We start from the raw sequence: 19,828 nt of genomic DNA on the forward strand, positions 1-19,828 counted from the left end.
AAAAGTTGCTTTTTTGTGACAAAACTTGGCAGTGTAGATAAGGCTTAAGGAACAATGATGGATAACTAGTATCCACATCTGTGTTTCCTGCTGGTGCCCAGTAACCTGGGAATTATTGAGGCAGGGAGCACCATAAGATATGGAATTGACATTAGTAAGTTCATTTGTTCATAATTCATTTCTCTGAATAATGAAAATGTCATTTCAAGAGTGATCATGCAGTGTCTCATATTAACATTGTCTCTCCATCCAGGTAATTGTACTGCGACCATCACCCTAGACCCTGGGCACATAGAGGAAGTCAGGGGAGGGTACGGTACATGCAAGCGACACCGTTCTGCCTCAGAGTTGGACACCTTCTCCCCTACTCCATGTCAGGTTCCAACACAACTGAATTTACCAACCCCTCCACCTTCATCCTGCTGGGCATTCCTGGACTGGAGGCGGCCCATGTCTGGATCTCCATCCCCTTCTGCACCATGTACATCATAGCCATCTTGGCGAACTTCACCATCCTGTTCATCGTGATGACAGAGCCGAGCCTCCATGGGCCCATGTACTATTTCCTCTGCATGCTGGCCATCACTGACCTGGTCCTGTCCACGTCCATCCTGCCAAAAACGCTGAGCATCTTCTGGTTCAATTCTAGGGAGATCGATTTCAGTGCCTGCCTCACCCAGATGTACTTCATGTACTCCTTCTCAGCAATGGAGTCTGGGATCTTCGTGGCCATGGCTTTTGATCGCTATGTGGCCATCTGTGATCCTCTGAGACATTCCACCATCCTGACAAACCCTATGGTGGCCAAGATCTCTCTGGCCGTGGTGCTGCGTGGTGGCGTGGTCATACTGCCCATTCCCATCCTGGCTAGCCAGTGGCCATATTGCACAACCAACATCATCCCCCAGCCGTCCTGCCTTCACATAGCCGTGGTTAATCTGGCCTGCGCCGACACCCATGTCAGTAGTTACTACTCCCTGTTCGTGATATTCTGTGTGATGGGTCTGGATGGGATTTTTATCACTTTGTCCTATACACAAATCCTCAGGGCCATCTTCAGTCTCCCCACAAAGGACGCCCGGCTCAAGACTTTTAAAACCTGCGGCTCCCACCTTTTTGTCATTTCAGCCTTTTACATCCCAGGTATCTTCATCTCCCTCATGAACAGATTTGCCCAAAATGTGCCCCTGTATTTCCACGTTCTCGTTGCCACTGTGTCCTTCTTGATGCCCCCCATGCTAAACCCCATCATCTATGGGGTGAGGACCAAACAGATCCGGGACAGGCTGCTCAGGCTCTTTACTCATAAAGGGGCCTAAAGATTTCTCCTGGTGCTCTGGCTCTCAGACCGAGCTCTGTGCAGAGCTGGCTGGTGATGTGGTGCTGGGCCCTCTTCCCTGAATCCTTGACTGGACAGTCAAAGTGACATTAAATCCTTTCCTGGCCTTACTGTGCTGTGTCAGAATGACAAACTGAGGAATCATTCTGTGTATAACTCATAGTCCAATAGGGTTGCCACCTTTCAAAACAGAATAAACTGTACCTGCCCTGCCTATTCCCCAAGACCCTGCCCAACCTTTTTCCACAAGGTCGCTTCCGCTGTCTCATCTCCCTGAAGGCCCCACTCCCTTCTCCACCTCTTCCTCCAATGCACCAGCTCAGCTTTGCTTCTTCCCCCAGAGGCCCACCCCTGTTACTCGCTCCCCTCCTCTCCAACCCCATCCACTTGCTGGATCATCTCCACCTTCCTCCCTGTCAGCCTGGGCTCCCTCTGCTCTGGGGCTGGGACAGTATCTGCTGCAGCCTGGCAAGGAACCTGCAGTAAGTGCAGTGAGGATGCAGTGCTGGGGCCGACAGGCCTGGCTGGAGCAGAACCGGAAGCCAGAAAGTGTATAAAAGAAGCTGAGGGTTGGGAGCAGGTCATGTGGCAGTCAGCCGAGATTGTGCATCATACAGCTTGGGGGCCCTAAAGCTCAGCTGCAAAGTCCTGAGGGAAGAGACCATTGTGAGGCTTATTTCCTTAGCTTTCAGCAATGGTCTCAAGTTGCAGTGGGGGAGGTCTAGGTTGGATATTAGGAAACACTAGGAGGGTGGTGAAGCACTGGAATGTGTTACCTAGGGAGGTGGTGGAATCTCCATCCTTAGAGGTTTTTAAGGCCTGGCTTGACAAAGCCCTGGCTGGGATGATTTAGTTGGTGTTGGTCCTACTTTGAGCAGGGGGTTGGACTAGATGACCTTTGAGGTCTCTTTCAACCCTATGATTCTATGATTTCATGATATTTGGCATGTGGAACTCCTTGCCACAGTCATTATTGGAGGAAAGAGCTTAGCTGAATGAGATTCATAAATGGATTGTCCATTATAGGTGGTTTGAAGTACTGGTACACAGTCAATATTCATAACTTTAGGTACAAAATGATGTATGCACACAAATAGGGTAATCATATTGAGCAAATCATAAATTTTCCATTAATACTTCATATGTCACACTTTTTATAGAGTTGCCAGACAACTCTCCAATACCAAATTCTACAGGCCGCTTTCCTCAGATCCCACTGAGGAATACACTAAGAAACTGCACCATCTACTCAGGACACTCCCTACACTAACACAGGAACAAATCAACATACACTTAGAGCCCCGACCGGGGTTATTCTATCTACTACCTAAGATCCACAAACCTGGAAATCCTGGACGCCCCATCATCTCGGGCATTGGCACTCTCACTGAAGGACTGTCTGGATATGTGGACTCCCTACTCAGACCCTACGCCACCAGCACTCCCAGCTATCTCCGTGACACCACAGATTTCCTGAGAAAACTACAATGCATTGGTGACCTCCCAGAAAACACCATCCTAGCCACCATGGATGTAGAGGCTCTCTACACAAACATCCCGCATACAGATGGAATACAAGCTGTCAGGAACAGTATCCCTGATGATGACACAGCACAACTTATTGCTGAGCTCTGTGACTTTATCCTCACGCACAATTATTTCAAATTTGGTGACAATATATACCTCCAGATCAGTGGCACCACTATGGGCACCCGCATGGCCCCGCAATATGCCAACATTTTTATGGCTGACCTGGAACAACGCTTCCTCAGCTCTCGTCCACTCATGCCCCTTCTCTACCTACGCTATATTGATGACATCTTCATCATCTGGACCCATGGGAAGGAGACCCTGGAAGAATTCCACCATGCTTTCAACAGCTTCCACCCCACCATCAACCTCAGCCTGGACCAATCTACACGGGAGGTCCACTTCCTGGACACCACCGTACAAATAAGCTATGGCCACATTAACACCACCCTATACCGAAAACCCACCGACCACTACGCCCACCTTCATGCCTCCAGCTTCCACCCCGGTCACACCACACGATCCATCATCTACAGCCAAGCACTGAGGTACAATCGCATCTGCTCCAACCCCTCAGACAGAGACCAACACCTACAAGATCTTCACCAAGCATTCTCAAAACTACGATACCCACACAAGGACATAAAGAAACAAATCAACAGAGCCAGACGTGTACCCAGAAGCCTCCTGCTACAAGACAGGCCCAGAAGAGAAACCAACAGAACTCTACTGGCCATCACCTACAGTCCTCAGCTTAAACCTCTCCAACGCATCATCAGTGATCTACAACCCATCCTGGACAATGATCCCTCACTTTCACAGACCTTGGGAGGCAGGCCAGTCCTCGCCCACAGACAACCTGCCAACCTTAAGCATATTCTCACCAGCAACCATGCACCGCACCATAACAACTCTAACTCAGGAACCAACCCATGCAACAAACCTCGATGCCAACTCTGCCCACATATCTACACCAGCAACACCATCACAGGACCTAACCATATCAGCTACAACATCACCAGCTCATTCACCTGCACGTCCACCAATGTTATATATGCCATCATATGCCAGCAATGCCCCTCTGCTATGTACATTGGCCAAACTGGACAGTCACTACGCAAGAGGATAAATGGACACAAGTCAGATATCAGGAATGGCAATATACAAAAACCTGTAGGAGAACACTTCAACCTCCCTGGCCACACAATAGCAGATGTAAAGGTAGCCATCATACAGCAAAAAAACTTCAGGACCAGACTCCAAAGAGAAACTGCTGAGCTCCAGTTCATTTGCAAATTTGACACCATCAGATCAGGATTAAACAAAGACTGTGAATGGCTATCCAACTACAGAAACAGTTTCTCCTCCCTTGGTGTTCACACCTCAACTGCTAGCAGAGCAACTCACCCTCCCTGATTGAACTAACCTCGTTATCTCCACATTGATATATACCTGCCTCTGGAGATTTCCATTACTTGCATCTGAAGAAGTGAGGTTCTTACCCACGAAAGCTTATGCTCCCAGTACTTCTGTTAGTCTCAAAGGTGCCACAGGACCCTCTGTTACTTTTTATAAAATATATCATAATCATCATATTACCACAGTAAATATGGGGGTGCCAGTATGTTGCTTTTGTGCACACATTGTTACACATCACCCCTTAATTTACTGCAGAAGAGTTAGTCATTGACTAATTCAGAGGCAATGTGCCCAAGGCCCTCTTTAGATTTTGACCATACAACTCCCAAGTGTTCAAACATTGTCGTCTTACCCACAGGTGTTCTTGAAAAGTTCTGTGTACCTTTTAACACTTTCTAGATCAGCCTAGTGATCTCAAAACTCAGCCTTCTCTGGGTCATTAGAAAATATCTCTTTGCATCTCTTCAGCAATGTTAACCATTGTGCTTTTCCAACTGGAGATAACTCAATAGAGATATTTATCAATGCCCTGAGGAGGTGTGACTCAGTTTCTCCTTCCATGCAGGAGATCAGGTTAATTATGGTTTCCCTACTCTGACAAGCCTTGAACCTGTTTACAGGTGTTAGCTGAGAAGCAGTGTCCTCATAGGGTTTCTTAATTTCAACTCCTAGCACGTCCAAAAACTTTCTTCAAAAATCATACACATTACAGCTTTTCATAGGATTTACCATCACTACCAAACTTTCTTATAACATTTAACATTAGCAGCAATCTTTGTATCATGAGACTGAACAATAAAGCCAAATCTTTTACTGTGGTAGGCATTTCAAAGTATTGTTATTATACCACCTCTTTTGCTTGGACAGTTTGGTTTCTTCAGTACTCACTGTGTCTTTCAACTCCTGAACCTAAGGTCCACACTGAACCTTAACATGTGTTTAGTTACTGGTTTTTCTTTCCCCCTAGTGTCCCCTTCAGTAGGGATCCCAGGCTAAGGTTATATTTGATGGCTTGGTATGCCAGGGTCTGGTGAGGTAAGGATGTAAGGGAACTTTGTATGTTAGCTAGTCCTCTGCGGAGCTGCATCCCAACCCCAGATTTATGCCCATGAAAAATCCTTCCCTCACTTGGGCTTTCCCTGTGATCCCAACTTCAAGCACTGGGTCCTTCCTTTTCCTAGAAGGTTGTGATCTCTTAGAAAAGTTAGATGCCTGCAAGTCACCAGGGCCTGATGAAATGCATCCTAGAATACTCAAGGAGCTAATAAAGGAGGTATCTGAGCCTCTAGCTATTATCTTTGGAAAATCATGGGAGATGGGAGAGATTCCAGAAGACTGGAAAAGGGCAAACATAGTGCCCATCTATAAAAAGGGAAATAAAAACAACCCAGGAAACTACAGACCAGTTAATTTAACTTCTGTGCCTCTCGAGGTCCCTTCCAGCCCTAGAATCTATGAATCTATGAATAAGGCCCACTGTGTTCATTGATGAGCCATCAAGTTGAATATCCATTCCCAATGTGCTGGCTAGGCTGGATATAAACAACTTTGTGGGAGTTACCACAGGAGGAAACACATTTGAAATACAGGTAGATAGTGTGGAAGCAGAGAAAGAACTGACAGGAAGGGGATGGCAATGCATGACAGTTTGTTAGCAAGAGTCAGGCTAACTGTAACCCTAATAACGTGAGATTTGAAGAAGCGAGGAATGTGTGAGGCGAGTGGAAAAGAACTGTTTGAGAAGTTATTGTGACCTTGTGTAGATAATGTGTAGATAATGTGCAAACAATATGGAATGTAGACTGAGAGTCTGCATTAGTGAAAAAAACAAGATATCGGAATGACCTATGTATAAACAAAATGCTGCGGTTACTTTTCATTGTCTGTAACAAAAGGTATAAATGCTTGCTGTAATTGTTTACCTGAGAAGAGACCTGCCTAGGAGGGGGAAACCCTGTGTCCTAGTGCACTCTCTTCCTTTACACAGCTGTTAAAGAGAATAAAGTATCTGACTTTGCTGTACCCAAACAAAGAGTGAGAACTGTGTTATTCTCCGACAATTTGGGGGCTCGTCCGGGATGGCAATGCCTACTGAGACAGCAGCAGCTGCTACGGATCGTTCCCCTTCGATCCCCATGGCGCCACAATAGAGGTAGGAGACCTTTTGAAATCTCTATTGGGGTATCGGAGGAAGACTGCCCGTGGAGACCGTCTGTCCTTGTTGGGCTTACGCCATCTGAACTTATTGACTGTACAGCAAGATCAGATGCAAGCGGTACTCGGGAATGGTTTTGCTGCCCCCAACAAGGTTAGTTAAAGTGGTACTGAGGACTTAGTTTGCCACCCTTAATAAGGTAGTTGTATGCGGTACTGGGGAACTGTTAGTTTGGCCGCCCCCATATGATTAAGGGAAATGCATTAGGTACGCACCGGTGTTGAGGGGCTGTTACTGCTTCAAGAGGGGTTGTTACCACCTCATAGTGTATCGAGTCTGGACATAAGGTATAGATGCATCGTGGTATTTGGAGAAAAAGGCCTCGTTACAGACAATGAAAAGCAACCGCTGTATGTGTGTGTGTGTGTGTGTGTGTGTGTGTGTGTGTACACCAGTGTGAATGAGAGTTACCGGAAGACGCCCAGAGTACTCTGCGAAGTCGTTTGGCTCATGACCAGAACTATTCTAATGCAAGCCCAGTAACTAGTGGATCTGTAGAAGATCCGACCCACGGTGGGCTAACTCGGCCTGGCATCATCCAGCGAGGAGGCTACCTGGGTCTAGGAGTGTGTGAACCCATCTTCCCTCCCCTTTTCCCCTCTGAGTGAGCCACTGACAGTCTGATCATCTCACTGGATGCAAACAGAGTGAGCGGTGCTGTCTCTCTGAGACTAGCCGACGCTCTTTGTTGAAGGAAGGTGTAAGAGAGTTGTGGCCATCCTCGTTAGTCTCTCCTGTGTGAGTGCCCTGTAGGGAGAGATCCTTAGTTTATGTGCCGCTAGTGCGGACAGGGCATCCTCCTCCCTGTGTGTGTGATTGGAAAATGGGTGGGGGACAGTCTAAGTATTCCCTCTCACCCCCTAAGGGTACCCCAGCTTATTTCATGTGTGTACATTATGGTCCTAAAACCTGCAAGTATTTAGAGAATTGGAATCTTTACACGCGTGCAAATCCATCTAAACAATGCCCACTAGAAGGTACCTTCAATCTAGATAAGATCATACATCTCAGAGGAGCTTTTAATCACCAAAAAAAAAAAGCCTCTGACACACAATGGGAGCAATTTGTCTATTGAGGAAAGGAACGGGTTAATTTGAAATTCAACTTGGTCCAGAGATAAAGAGAAAGTTGCTCTGCGTTCAAGGTAAAAAAAAATCAATGCAGACCAGGCTAAGTACAAAGAAAAACTGCTTTTGGCCCCATCTGGCTGTGGAGAAAAATATAGACAGAGGCAAACCAACGGCAATACAAGTTACAGGACTGAGATTACATTTGCAAAACTTAACTGTCCAGTGAGATCCAACAGTCTGGCTTTGCGACCCTGGAGCTGGCGTGGTTTGGGGACACTGAAGAAGCCACAGGCAGCCGGCCTGGACTGGAATCTCTGAAGAGACGCCCCAGGAGACCCCAGGGTGTAAAAGAACGGCCCTCCCAAGAGTGGAAGCAAGTTAGAGATTCTGGACAAGCTGTATACAGGATAATCTCCCGTCCACCTCTCCCCCCTCTCTGGACGTTATACACAGACGTGGCCAGTCTGGACGTACATGTGTGAGTATGAAAGTGGCTTAGGGCTTGGGGCATTAATGTGTTTTCCCCTGAGTGATGTGGGAGCGTTCCCAATACTCTGTTGTTGTTTTATTATTTTATTAATGAAGCTTTAAAATTTAATCATATGGTGTGTTTTCTTTATCTTCCCCCAATGATCCTGCAGTGTCACCTGATATGAGGAATAGATTGGTAACAGAAATCTGTCCGTTTTTGGTGGAAATTGAGGAAAAGGGGGGAGCCCTGCAGAATGCACACCATCTATTTCTTTTGCCCTTGTTATTTTATGTTTGCTTTGCTTGGTATTGTTGGTGTTATATGTTGAGGATTGCATGATTAAAAGTGTGCCCACTCTCAGCCGCAGTAAGTCTGAGAACCAGAGAGGGGTTTAGCATTCCTTTCTCCACCCCGGTTGACTGGGATGGTGTCAGGTGGATCTACCCCAGTCGTAGCAGGACTGGGCAATAGTGAAGTTGGAGAAAAGGAAAGAGTTGTGTACTTGATAACTAGAATTGAGCAATTAAGAGCATAGATCATGAACCAGGCAGCAGCTCAAACCTACGCCCAGGGCAAGTTGCAAGCCTTGAGACAGGACTTCCAGGCAGAAAAGGAAGCACTGGCTAAGCAAGTACCGGTCCTTCAGGGACTTGTCAAAATTTAATCATTTGTGCTCAGTATATGCTGTAAGAGCAGTGTGTTTGCCACAAGAGAAAATTGAATAGTTAAACGCCAATGGGCCGTGCGTTTTGCCCAGGTGGCAAGCCTCATGAGGGAGGACTCAGGTAGCCTTATGAGTAAGAATGTTTAAGGGAAGAGACCGGTAAGTGTGGGGGCTAGTTGAGAAGCCCACCCTCCTAGCTAAATTGGTAGTGGAACAAGCCGGTGCTCATGGAAGGGACGGTTCAGTGAGAAAAGCAGGATCAGGCCCAAGCGGGCAGGCAACAGATAGAGAGATTGGAAAACAGGTTGGAAACTTTGAGGGCATAGCGGAAGGAAAAGAGTAAGTAATTATAAGCGTGGGGATTTCAGATCCCCAGGACAATAATTGGAATGGTAAAATCTGAGCTGATTGGGTGTCTTTGGGAGACAAGCAAGTGATTTAAGAAAAGAGAGTGAGAAGTTAACTCTGTAGTTGCTAGAGGGAATCAAGCAGTGAACCTTGGTAAAAATGTCGGTAAGTAATCAAGGGAAGAGGTTATTTAAGTGGAATTATCGACTTTGAATAAGTTAGTCGAATTTGCTGAAGAACACTCCTGTTGTGTACAATCTGTGTTTTATAAGTTTGAGATGAATTGGTATTGTTTAAAGTTGCAAAACCGAGAATACTTTTGCCAGACACAGGAAACTAGTGTTGTTTAATATGGTATTTAGCATTTAATCCTTAAGGTGACTTAATGCTTTACAAGATTTAAAATGTTTTAACTAAAGACCAAAGCTTGTGGCTGCAACAGGGTAGTCAAAGCCAGGAGAATAAAAGATTTGAATTTGTTTTTGGGTAACAAATAGCAGATAAAAGATCTGGTAAAGAGAGAAAAGGATAGTGCCCCTGGCTCTGTGTGGTCAAGATGTCACTTTACTGTGGGTGCATGGAGATTTTGTAAGCACAAAAGAAACAGTTACACCTTGTGTAGAAATTGATGTGGTTAGTGTTGTGGAAACTGAATTGTGGAGAGGATGTGCATTTTCCCCAGAACATGTGCAGTGTATATTGTAGCAGAGGTAAAAGAAATGCAAACCTACCAATATAGGTTGTGTTGTCTTTTCTCAGATCACTGTGTGTTTTAAAGCAGGAGTTAGATGTAAAAGGTAATCAAAAGTTTGGGAAAGTTAATTGTGTCCCTTTTAAAGTAAGAATCTTTAAGCTGTGGATGGCTTTGGATCCAGAAGCAAGCCAGAAAGCATCTGTATTAATGCAATTATCTAACTGATAAGGTAGAAGCCACTAAAACCTGGGCTGCCTATGAAACAAATACAGGAAATATGGGTAATTCTTCTGTTTTGCCTGAAATCAACGAGAGTATTTGTATCTAAAGGAAATATTTTAAGCAATGACTGACTACCCAGAAGGGGTAGACCTCTGTTCTTTTCTCTTTCAGATCATCAGAGAAAACGGATGCCAGGTGAACAGCATTCAATGTACCATGCATTTACTGGCACAATAGGAATTATATTTGTGTTCTGTGTCCTGTCTTGTGGTGTTTGTCTTGTGCCAGAATTGTTGTGTTTAATATTTTCATAAGACAGTCTCGTTCAAAATTAAATAGAAGGGTTAAATCAAAAAAGCAGATACTTGTTTTATTCAACTTGGAATACAAAGTGTTTGGATAAATCAGGAAAATGTGATATACTAAAGTCTAATACATTTGCTTAAGTAAGAAAAAGAAATTTCATTGGCCAGATCTTTTAATTGAAAAAATTGTTGTTAAAATTTGCATACCAACCATCTTTGGAAACAAGGACATGAAAAGTTAACCCACTCCCCATATTGCACATGGGATCCTTCTGGCTACCTCAGATTTCTAGCCAGAGGGTTGGGAGGGAGGAAAGCTATTGGACACCAGAGGTTGTACCCAAGGGGACTCCTCAAAAGTGTGTGTGCTTGTCCTGGTTTGTTGCTCCATAGCTCTGTAATAAAGTTATTTTACTGGAAGGGTATATGTGGCATACATTAAATAATAAGACTAATGTATTGTATAATGGCAATGTGTATGTGTTCATTGTTGGGAAAAGGGGTATGAGTGAAGAGTGGACGTTTCCTTTGTAGGTTAAAAGAAGCCAAAAAGAAGGAGAAGGAAAAAAACAGAATGAGTTAACTGAAAAAAATATAGCTAGCAAGCTCAGTCCAAAGATAAGATGCTGGCCCTATCCAAAGACATTGTTCTCAGCTAAGACGTGGCTGACAACCAAGAAAAGGGGGGCTTGAATGTGCCCAAGCAGCTGTAAAATCTGCAAAACACTGCCAGGCATTAATGAAATGTGTTAGGTTTCTTTTCTCACAGGTAAAGAAGCACTACCCAAGGATCCTGTGCAACCCTGCCATTCATTGAAACCAGGAGACTGAGTCTACGTAAAGTCCATCAACGAAAGACTGCTTTGGCTCCATGCTGGAAAGGCCCTTTCCAAGTCCTGTTAACCACCAACACTGCCGTGAAGTGCCAAGGACTACCTGCCTGGACCCATGCTTCTCACTGTAAAAAGACCCCTCCACCTCGAGAGGACTCTCCGACTGATGATAAGCCTATTTCTCCTGCTAGCTCTGCTGTGCCTTCTGGACAGCAGGGAAGGAGGACAAGGTGAAGTGCTAGTAACCTCTCCCTTGTCCACTGACAGACTTACTGTGCCTTTGAATTTTTCTAAAGGAATCACACCAGTACAGGGTGAAGTGCTAGTAACCTCTCCCCTGTATTATGTTGAATCACAATTGCTTTTGGAGAAGAGAAGAAGGAACACTCGCTCCATTGAAACCACCAAAGTCCAGGGATTCCTGACTACAAAAGACATTAAGAACTGACCCTGGTGAAGAAACAAAGAATTATACACTGGCAGGAAGAAACTTGTGGGACCCATGCTTGGGAATGTGGTATTGATTGGATTTGGGGGTTTATTCTACAGGCTGCACCCTGTGTTTTGGATAAGTCCTTCAGCATGTATTGCCCTCCCTAATTGGATTTTAAATTATAAGTACCAAAGGCACCTTGTTGCCACGGCCCCTGCCATCTCCTCCATTACAGTATTACCCCTGTAACACATCCAAATACAGACAATGCCATATATTTGATAAAACCAATGGCCAAGGCCTTTAGTGATTTATTTAAATATTGTTTGAAAAAAATATTTTTAAGGTTCAGGATATCCCATATAAGTGAACAATTGAATGGAAAACAAGTGGATCAGTGGAGATAAAAGTATATGATATCACTACAAGTGAACCCCAAGAATCTGTAATTGCAATTGTTGGGTTCTATAGTGAAATAGATATGATGGCTGTTCCTGGAATTTGCACTGTGTTAAATGAGAGAGGCCCTTATTGTTATTTGGTCACCCAATTAGTGAACAATTAAACGAATACCCAAAGAGTTTGTTTTGCCACTGGAAATTTTGCCTGCATAGAAATTATTCCAGTGACTAATAATGTTACCTGTACCTTATTGCAATACACCCCCTCTTATGCCACTAATATTAATGCCTCCAGGAAGTACATAAAGGTGTTTAACCAACAGATGTGGTACAGTACTACACCAAAGAGATATGTATTAGGATATCGATGGACTGTGATTAACACTACACTAGGGACTGTTAAATTTGCATTTCCCTTATCCAGTTTCCAGATCACCTCTACATACCCAAATTGTTCAAAGGGGGCTGCCATTAGATTAGCACAACAGAGGGCTTGGGTTATTTCCTCTAGAAAGAAGAGAGATTTGACTGGATCCCTTTGGGATGGGGCCAATAGTGCAGCAGCAGTTTGAAATATTTTAAAGAACCAAGAACATGATGAGAAATTGGGGCAACTAGAGAAAGCCACTAGCCTTATTTCTGGGGCACAGCTAACCCAGGTACAGGCTGGATTTGGTGAGTTACATGTTATCTCCGCCCTTAGTTCTATGACCCAGAAGTTGCTGACAGAGATGGTATTGAATATCAGTGAGGCTGGGAAGGCATTGCAGTGGGATCTAACATGTTCAGAAATTCAGGATTTCCTGAATGACCAGCTAATGGCCATTCAGAATGATCTAGAGCATCAGGCTTGGCCCACTGCCCTTACGGACACATTAGGAGTACCATCTGATCTGTGGCCATGCAGACATACTTGGAGACTTTCAGGGTGGAAGTGCAGACGTTCTCAGTGCTCCTTCCAAGCATATGGACCGGTGGGGGGGGGGGTTCCCACATACCGAATCCTGCCGGGTCCATGGGGAGGATACATATGGGATTGGGTTATTCACCGAGATATCTGGGAGATTAGACTACCTGGTATGCCCAATCAATTTTTAGTCAGTGTTCCTGGGATTACATCTGACATTTGGATGCGGTTAGGGAGTCAATGGACATTTTCGCCGTTAGAACCCCCACACCGTCAGCGTATCCGTAAACTGAAGCTAGGAGAAGTTGTCTCTGTTCATGACTACGTTTGCTGGGAGGGTAGGGGACAAGGAACTACTCTGACAGGACACTTACTTTTTCAAGCTAATGATAGCTGCGTGTATGTTAAAGCCACCCCATTGCAAGACATAAATTTTAATCTCACTACCACTAAAGGCAATCATATTATTTCCTGGCCTGCAGATAAAATTTTGCAAGTAGCCCTTAGGTTCCAGATACCCTTTAATTGGACCAGCTTAGTACCTGATCTATTTCAAAATTTGCTTTCATTGTTACCAGAGGTTCAGAGAATCTCTGAAGTACAAGGGGAAATTCATATGCTTCAAAATATATATACATTAAATTGAAAAGTATGCCTTTCATACAGCTTATAGAGTGTCTACTTTATGTACTAAGTATGATGTATTGTGCTTTATGACTAAAACTGTACAACAACCCCATCATATTATTGCTATGGGAATGTTATTGCTTGTATTGCTATTAGTTAGTTTAGGATTATGTTATTGTTGTTGTAAAGGATGTAATAATAGTAATAACTGTAACCCATGTTCATCATGCATTGTCATTACATCCAATCAAAACCCCTAAGGTTGAAGCATCTGATGTAGAATCTGAATTCCGAGATTTAATGCAAATAGAGATTTGAGAATGTTTGTTGTACTAGTAGTACAAAAGGGGGGGTTGTGGAAGCAGAGAAAGAACTGACAGGAAGGGGATTGCAATGCATGACAGTTTCTTAGCAAGAGTCAGGCTAACTGTAACCCTAATAACGTGAGATTTGAAGAAACAAGGAATGTGTGAGGCGAGTGGGGAAGAACTGTGTGAGAAGTTCTTGCGACCTCAGGCACCTGTCACGTATCATACTGTAAAATAAGCCTCTGCACAACCAGGTATGAAGCATATAAAAGCTGTCAGCATTAGTGGAGGGAACACCTAGAGTGGGAACATCCAGGGGCAGAAATTTCTGTAGTTAGGCAGAACATAGTGCAAGAAGGTGACAAACTGACAGGACAGATGGCAGAGCTTTTATTAGTAGGAGGTTAAAAAATCCTTACACCTTTGGCTACAGTGCTCATAGAAACTGGGGGTTTGGAAGCTGTTTTATAAGTGGGGGTAGCAGACGATAACCCTGTTGATATTCTAATTGGTAATGATTCCTTCTGAGAATCTCAGGCTGTTAAAACATCTGCCTGCAGGAAGAAGGAGCGTTCTGCTGGGACCCCAGAGAGAGAGGGGAAAGTCCCAGGAACTACTGAGGCAATGGGAGAAAGTCTCCTTGAATCCTCTGCAGCCAGGGGAAGCTGCATGCTTCCAGGGGTGGGAGTCGTTGAGACCAGCTTCTGCCCTGCAGCTCAAGGGGACAACTCCTCAGGGAGGGAGGAGAGGGTATTGTCAGTCAGTGACAATTCTGTTCCAGCTGTTAGCTGCAAACCTATTACATCTAAATCAGGGACAGATCCCACTCTATGGAGCATAGCAAGGTGTGTCTTGTGGTTGGGGCTGGGGGGCCCAGAGGAGGAAACAATGGCAGCACAAGCATGTCTCCTCACTGGTCACTTGGGAGAGGGTGCCCAGGACAGAATGGCTGATGGAGCATCTGGGCACTCAGGCTGTGTCTCAGGCTGTGAGAGGAAACTGTGTAGCTGGCCTCCCAGAAGGGAGCAGTGACACAACTCACCAGTCTGGGATAGACAGAGAGGTGATGGAGGGTACCCCATTGGAATTCCTGATTTTTCAGCACCTTCTTCCTGATGTGCTTGTGGAAACTAACACTGTCTCTTTCAAACAGGATCCAGATCCTACTAAATGTGGTGACAACGCAGGAAAGGAAACAGAACGCCAGGTCTGTGGTAGCCGAAAAGCCCCTCTACCTCCAGGAACTTTTCCTGGGGCTTTTATTCTTTACACTTCCCTGCTTACAACGCTTCTCATTGGTACAAATCTTGCGCATAGAAAAGCCAGGCAGTGTACATGCACATAAGATAACGAACCCATCTCTTGAGCGCGTGAACACCAGCTGCGAGGGTACAATCAAATCAGCCAAATAAGTTTCCCAAACACAAACGCTGGATTGAAGGTCACTCCTGCCTCGTAGCCATGGGAGCAGTTTGCTGCGCCTGTGGGCTGACGATTCGGGAGCTATGCATCCCTACATCCCCCCCTGTTTTATTTTATAGATGCAGTGTTTGAACAAAACACTCTCTCAGGGTAACATACACAATGCCATTAGATTGGGTATACACTAAGCAAAACAGCAAAGCAAAATGTCAATCCCAAAAGGCTTGACCAATTGCCAAACACTTCTACGGGGTTTGTAAATAAAACAATTAACTACTTTGGCACAAGTATTATTGGCATAATTTGCTACAAAGGGGGTATAAAGCTATACCTAATCAATACTCTATTATTGCAAATTAAGTGGTTTGCAAACAGGAACAAGGTAGGTACTTAACAGACTTTGCATTTATACTTTTCATTACAGAAATAATGAGGGACAGCTGCATTTTGTTATACATAGGCCATCTTGATATCTCATTTCCTCACTTGTTTTGACTCTTGCCAACATACAATATTTTTTAGACCTTATTTACACAAGGTCACAATAACTTCTCACACAGTACTTTCTCACCCGCCTCACACAATCCTCGCTTCTACAAATCTCGCGTTATCAGGGTTACAGTTAGCCTGACTCTTGCTAACAAACTGTCATGCATAGCAGTTCTTTTCTGACAGTTCTTTCTCTGCTTCCACGACCCCCCCCCCTTTTTTTTTTTTTTACTTCTAGTACAACAAACATTCTTAAATCTCTATTTGCATTAAGCCCTGGACTTCAAATTCTACATCAGATGCTTCAATCTTAGGGGTTCTGATTGGATATAATAACAATGCATGATTAGCATAAACATAAAAGGTATTACTATTATTACGTCTTTTACAACAATGATAACATAATCCTAAGCTAACTAATAGCAACACAAGCAATAACATTCCCATAACAATAATATAATGGGGCTGTTGTACAATCTTAATCATAAAGCACAATACATCCTACTTAGTACATAAAATGGATACTCTATAAGCTGTCTGGAAAGCATACTTTTCAACTTAATATATATTATAAAGCATGTGAATTTGCCCTTGTACTTCAGAGATTTTCTGAATCTCTGGTAACAGTGAAAACAAATTCTGAAATCAGATACTAAACTAGTCCAATTAAAGGGTATCTGGAACCTAAGGGCTACTTGAAAAACTCTATCTGCAGGCCAGTAAATAATATGATTGCCTGCAGTGGTAATGAGATTAAAATGTATGTCTTGCAATGTGGAGGCTTTAACATACACACAGCTATCATTAGCTTAAAAGAGTAAGTGTCCTGTCAGGGTAGTTCCTTGTCCACTACCCTTCCAGCAAACATAGTCATAAACAGTGACAACTTCTCCTGGCTTCAGTTTACATATATACTGAAGCTGTGGGGGTTCTAATGGCCAAAATGTCCATTGACTCCCTAACCCCATCCAAATGTCAGATGTAATCTCCGGAGCACTTACTAAAATCAATTGGGCATACCAGGTAGTCTAATTTCCCAGATGTCTTGGTGAATTACCCAATCCCACATGCATCCTCCCTATGGACCCGGCAGGATTCGGTATGTGGGAGCCCACACCCCCTCAACCGGTCCATATGCTTGGAAGGAGCACTGAGAACGTCTGCACTTCCACCCAGAAAGTCTCCAAGTATGTCTTCATGCCACAGATCAGATGGTACTCCTGATGTGTCTGTAAGGGCAGTGGGCCAAGCCTGATGCTCTAGATCATTCCGAATGACCATTAGCTGGTCATTCAGGAAATCCTGAATTTCTGAACATGCTAGATCCCACTGCAATGCCTTCCCAGCCTCAGTGATATTCAATACCATCTCTGTCAGCAACTTCTGGGTCATTGTCTGTATTTGGATGTGTTACAGGGGTAATAGTGTAATAGAGGAGATGGCAGGGGCAATGGCAACAAGGTGCCTTTGGTACTTATCATTTAAAATCCAATTAGGGAAGGCAATACATGCTGAAGGACTTATCCAAAACACAGGGCGCAGCCTGTAAAATAAACCTTAAAATCTAATCAATACCACGTTCCCAAGCATGGGTCCCACAAGTTTCTTTCTGCCAGGGTATAATTCTTTGTTTCTTCACCAGGGCCAGTTCTTAATGTCTTTTGTAGTCAGGAATTCCTGGACTTTATGGTTTCAATTAAGCAAGTGTTCCTTCTTCTCTTTTCCTGAAACAGTGTGGTTTAGCATCATGTAGGGGAGAGGTTACTAGCACATCACCCTGTAATGGTTTTGCTTCTTCTAGAAAAATTCAAAGCAACAGTAGGTCTGTCAGTGGACAAGGGAGAGGTTACTAGCACTTCACCTTGTTCTCTTTCCCTGCTGTCCAGGAGGCACAGCAGAGCTAGCAGGAGAAATAGGCTGATTAGCAGCTGGAGAATCCTCTCCAGGTGGAGGGGTCTTTTTGCAGTGAGAAGCATGGGTCCAGGTGGGCAGTCCTTGGCACTTCACAGCAGTGTTGGTGGTTAACAGGACTTGGAAAGGGCCTTTCCAGTGTGGAGCCAAAGCAGTCTTTCGTTGATGGACTTTACATAGACTCCGTTTCCTTGTTTCAATAAACAGCAGGGCTGCTAGGGTCTTTGGGTAGCACTTCTTTTATCTGTGAGAAAAAAACCTAACACATTTCATTAGTGCCTGGCATTGTTTTACAAATCTCAGTTGTTTGGGCACATTTAGGCCCCCCTTTTTCGTGGCTGTCAGCCAGGTCTTATCTTTGGACTGAGCTTGCTAGCTATTTTTTCCTCAGCTAACTCATTCCGTGCTTTTTCCTTTTCTCCCTTTCTCGGCTTCTTTTAACCTACAAAGGAAACTTTCACTCTTCACTTATACACTTTTTTCCAACAATGAACGCATACACATTGCCATTATACAGTACATTAGTCTTATTATTCAATGTATGCCATGTACGCTCTTCCAGTAAAATAACTTTATTACAGAGCTTTGGAGCAACAAACCGGGACAAGCACACCCACTTTTGAGGGGTTCACTCGGTACAACCTCAGGTGTCTAATCGCTTTCCTCCCTCCCCAGCCCTCTGGCTAGAAATCTGAGGTAGCCAGAAGGATCCCATGGGCAATATGGGGAGTGGGTTAACCTTCCATGTCCTTGTTTCCAAAGACTGTTGGTATGCAAATTTTAACAACAATTTTGCAATTAAAAATCTGGCCAATGAAGTTTCTTTTTCTTACTTAAGCAAATATATTAGACTTTAGTATATCACATTTTCCTGATTTATCCAAACACTTTGTATTCCAAGATGAATAAAACAAGTATCTGCTTTTTGATTTAACCCTTCTATATAAATTTGAGCTAGACTGTCCTATGAAAATATTAAATCCAACAATTCTGGCCACAAGACAAACATCACAAGACAGGACAAAGAACACAAAAATAATTCCTATTGTACCAGTAAATGCATGGTACATCGAATGCTATTCAGCTGGCATCCGTTTTCTCTGATGATCTGAAAGACAAAAGAACCGAGGTCTACCCCTTCTGGGCAGTCAGTCATTACTTAAAATATTTCCTTTATATACACATACTCTTGTTGATTTTAGGCAAAACAGAGAAATCACCACATATTTCCTTGTATTTGTTTCATATGCAGCCCAGGTTTCAGTGGCTACTACCTTATTAGTTAGAAAATTGCATTAATACAGATGCTTTCTGGCTTGCTTCCAGATCCAAAGCTATCCACGGCTTAAAGATTCTTACTTAAAAAGGGACACAATTAACTTTCCCGGACTTTTGATTGCCTTTTACTTGTTTACAGTGATCTGAACAAGACAACACAACCTATATTGGTAGGTTTGCATTTCTTATACCTCTACTACAATATATACTGCACGTGTTTTCCACAATTCAATTTCCACAACACTAGCCACATCAATTTCTACACAAGGTGTAACTATTTCTTTTTAAACACCGGGTAAAAGCCATTTACTTAACATATAATTCAAAGAGCTATCCTTAGAGGGTTTTACCAGAGAGTGTCTCCTTATCCTATTAGGACTCACCTTATCGGAGCACGAACCCCAGGGGCTGCGGTGAAGCAGAGAAAAGGGGCGAAACACCCCGTTGGCGCCGTTCCCAGTTCGCCGCAGCCGTCCAGAGTCCAATGTCCGAGCCAGGAGAGTCCCGGCGGAGTCACCAGAAACTGTTACCGAAATATCGGGTCCACCTGGCTGAGAGCCAATGACAGCCAGATAGGGATAAGGAGGAGTTGCTTTATTCTGCAGAATAAAGGAGAGCTTTGCACCTTGGTACAAAAACTCTGTCTCATACACATTTTACCGTTCCAGTTATCATCCTGGGGATTTGAAATCCCCATGCCTATAATTACTTACTCCTTTCCTTCCTCTATGCCCTCAAAGTTTCCAACCTGTTTTCCAGTCATGAAGCCATACCGACCTGCAGTCCGGATACCAGGGGCACTGGCGGTCTATTTCCCTTAGGGGGTCCTCAATATGAGCGACCGGGACAACGATGCATGATCGCTGCCGTGTAATCTTGAACTCTCTTGTGTGCTCCTTCTGGGCACTGGAAAGTTCGACCCCCATACTCACTAATAAGGG

General features: G+C 44.0%; 1 protein-coding gene and 1 long non-coding RNA gene across 2 annotated transcripts; both read left to right on the forward strand.

The window, feature by feature from the left end:
* Window positions 1-320: 320 nt before the first annotated feature.
* On the forward strand, window positions 321-1,319 carry LOC103306655 (olfactory receptor 52E8-like). Its single transcript, XM_065550383.1, has one exon. The coding sequence runs from the start codon at window positions 321-323 to the stop codon at window positions 1,317-1,319; it is 999 nt and encodes a 332-aa protein (XP_065406455.1).
* A 6,349-nt stretch (window positions 1,320-7,668) lies between these two features.
* On the forward strand, window positions 7,669-19,509 carry LOC135980982 (uncharacterized). The gene is made up of 2 exons (XR_010597948.1): window positions 7,669-8,051; window positions 11,048-19,509. It is a non-coding gene; the product is annotated as an uncharacterized LOC135980982 (long non-coding RNA).
* Window positions 19,510-19,828: the final 319 nt, after the last annotated feature.

The sequence above is a fragment of the Chrysemys picta genome, chromosome 1, assembly GCF_011386835.1.
Source record: "Chrysemys picta bellii isolate R12L10 chromosome 1, ASM1138683v2, whole genome shotgun sequence".
In the NCBI taxonomy this organism is placed as follows: Eukaryota; Metazoa; Chordata; order Testudines; family Emydidae; genus Chrysemys; species Chrysemys picta.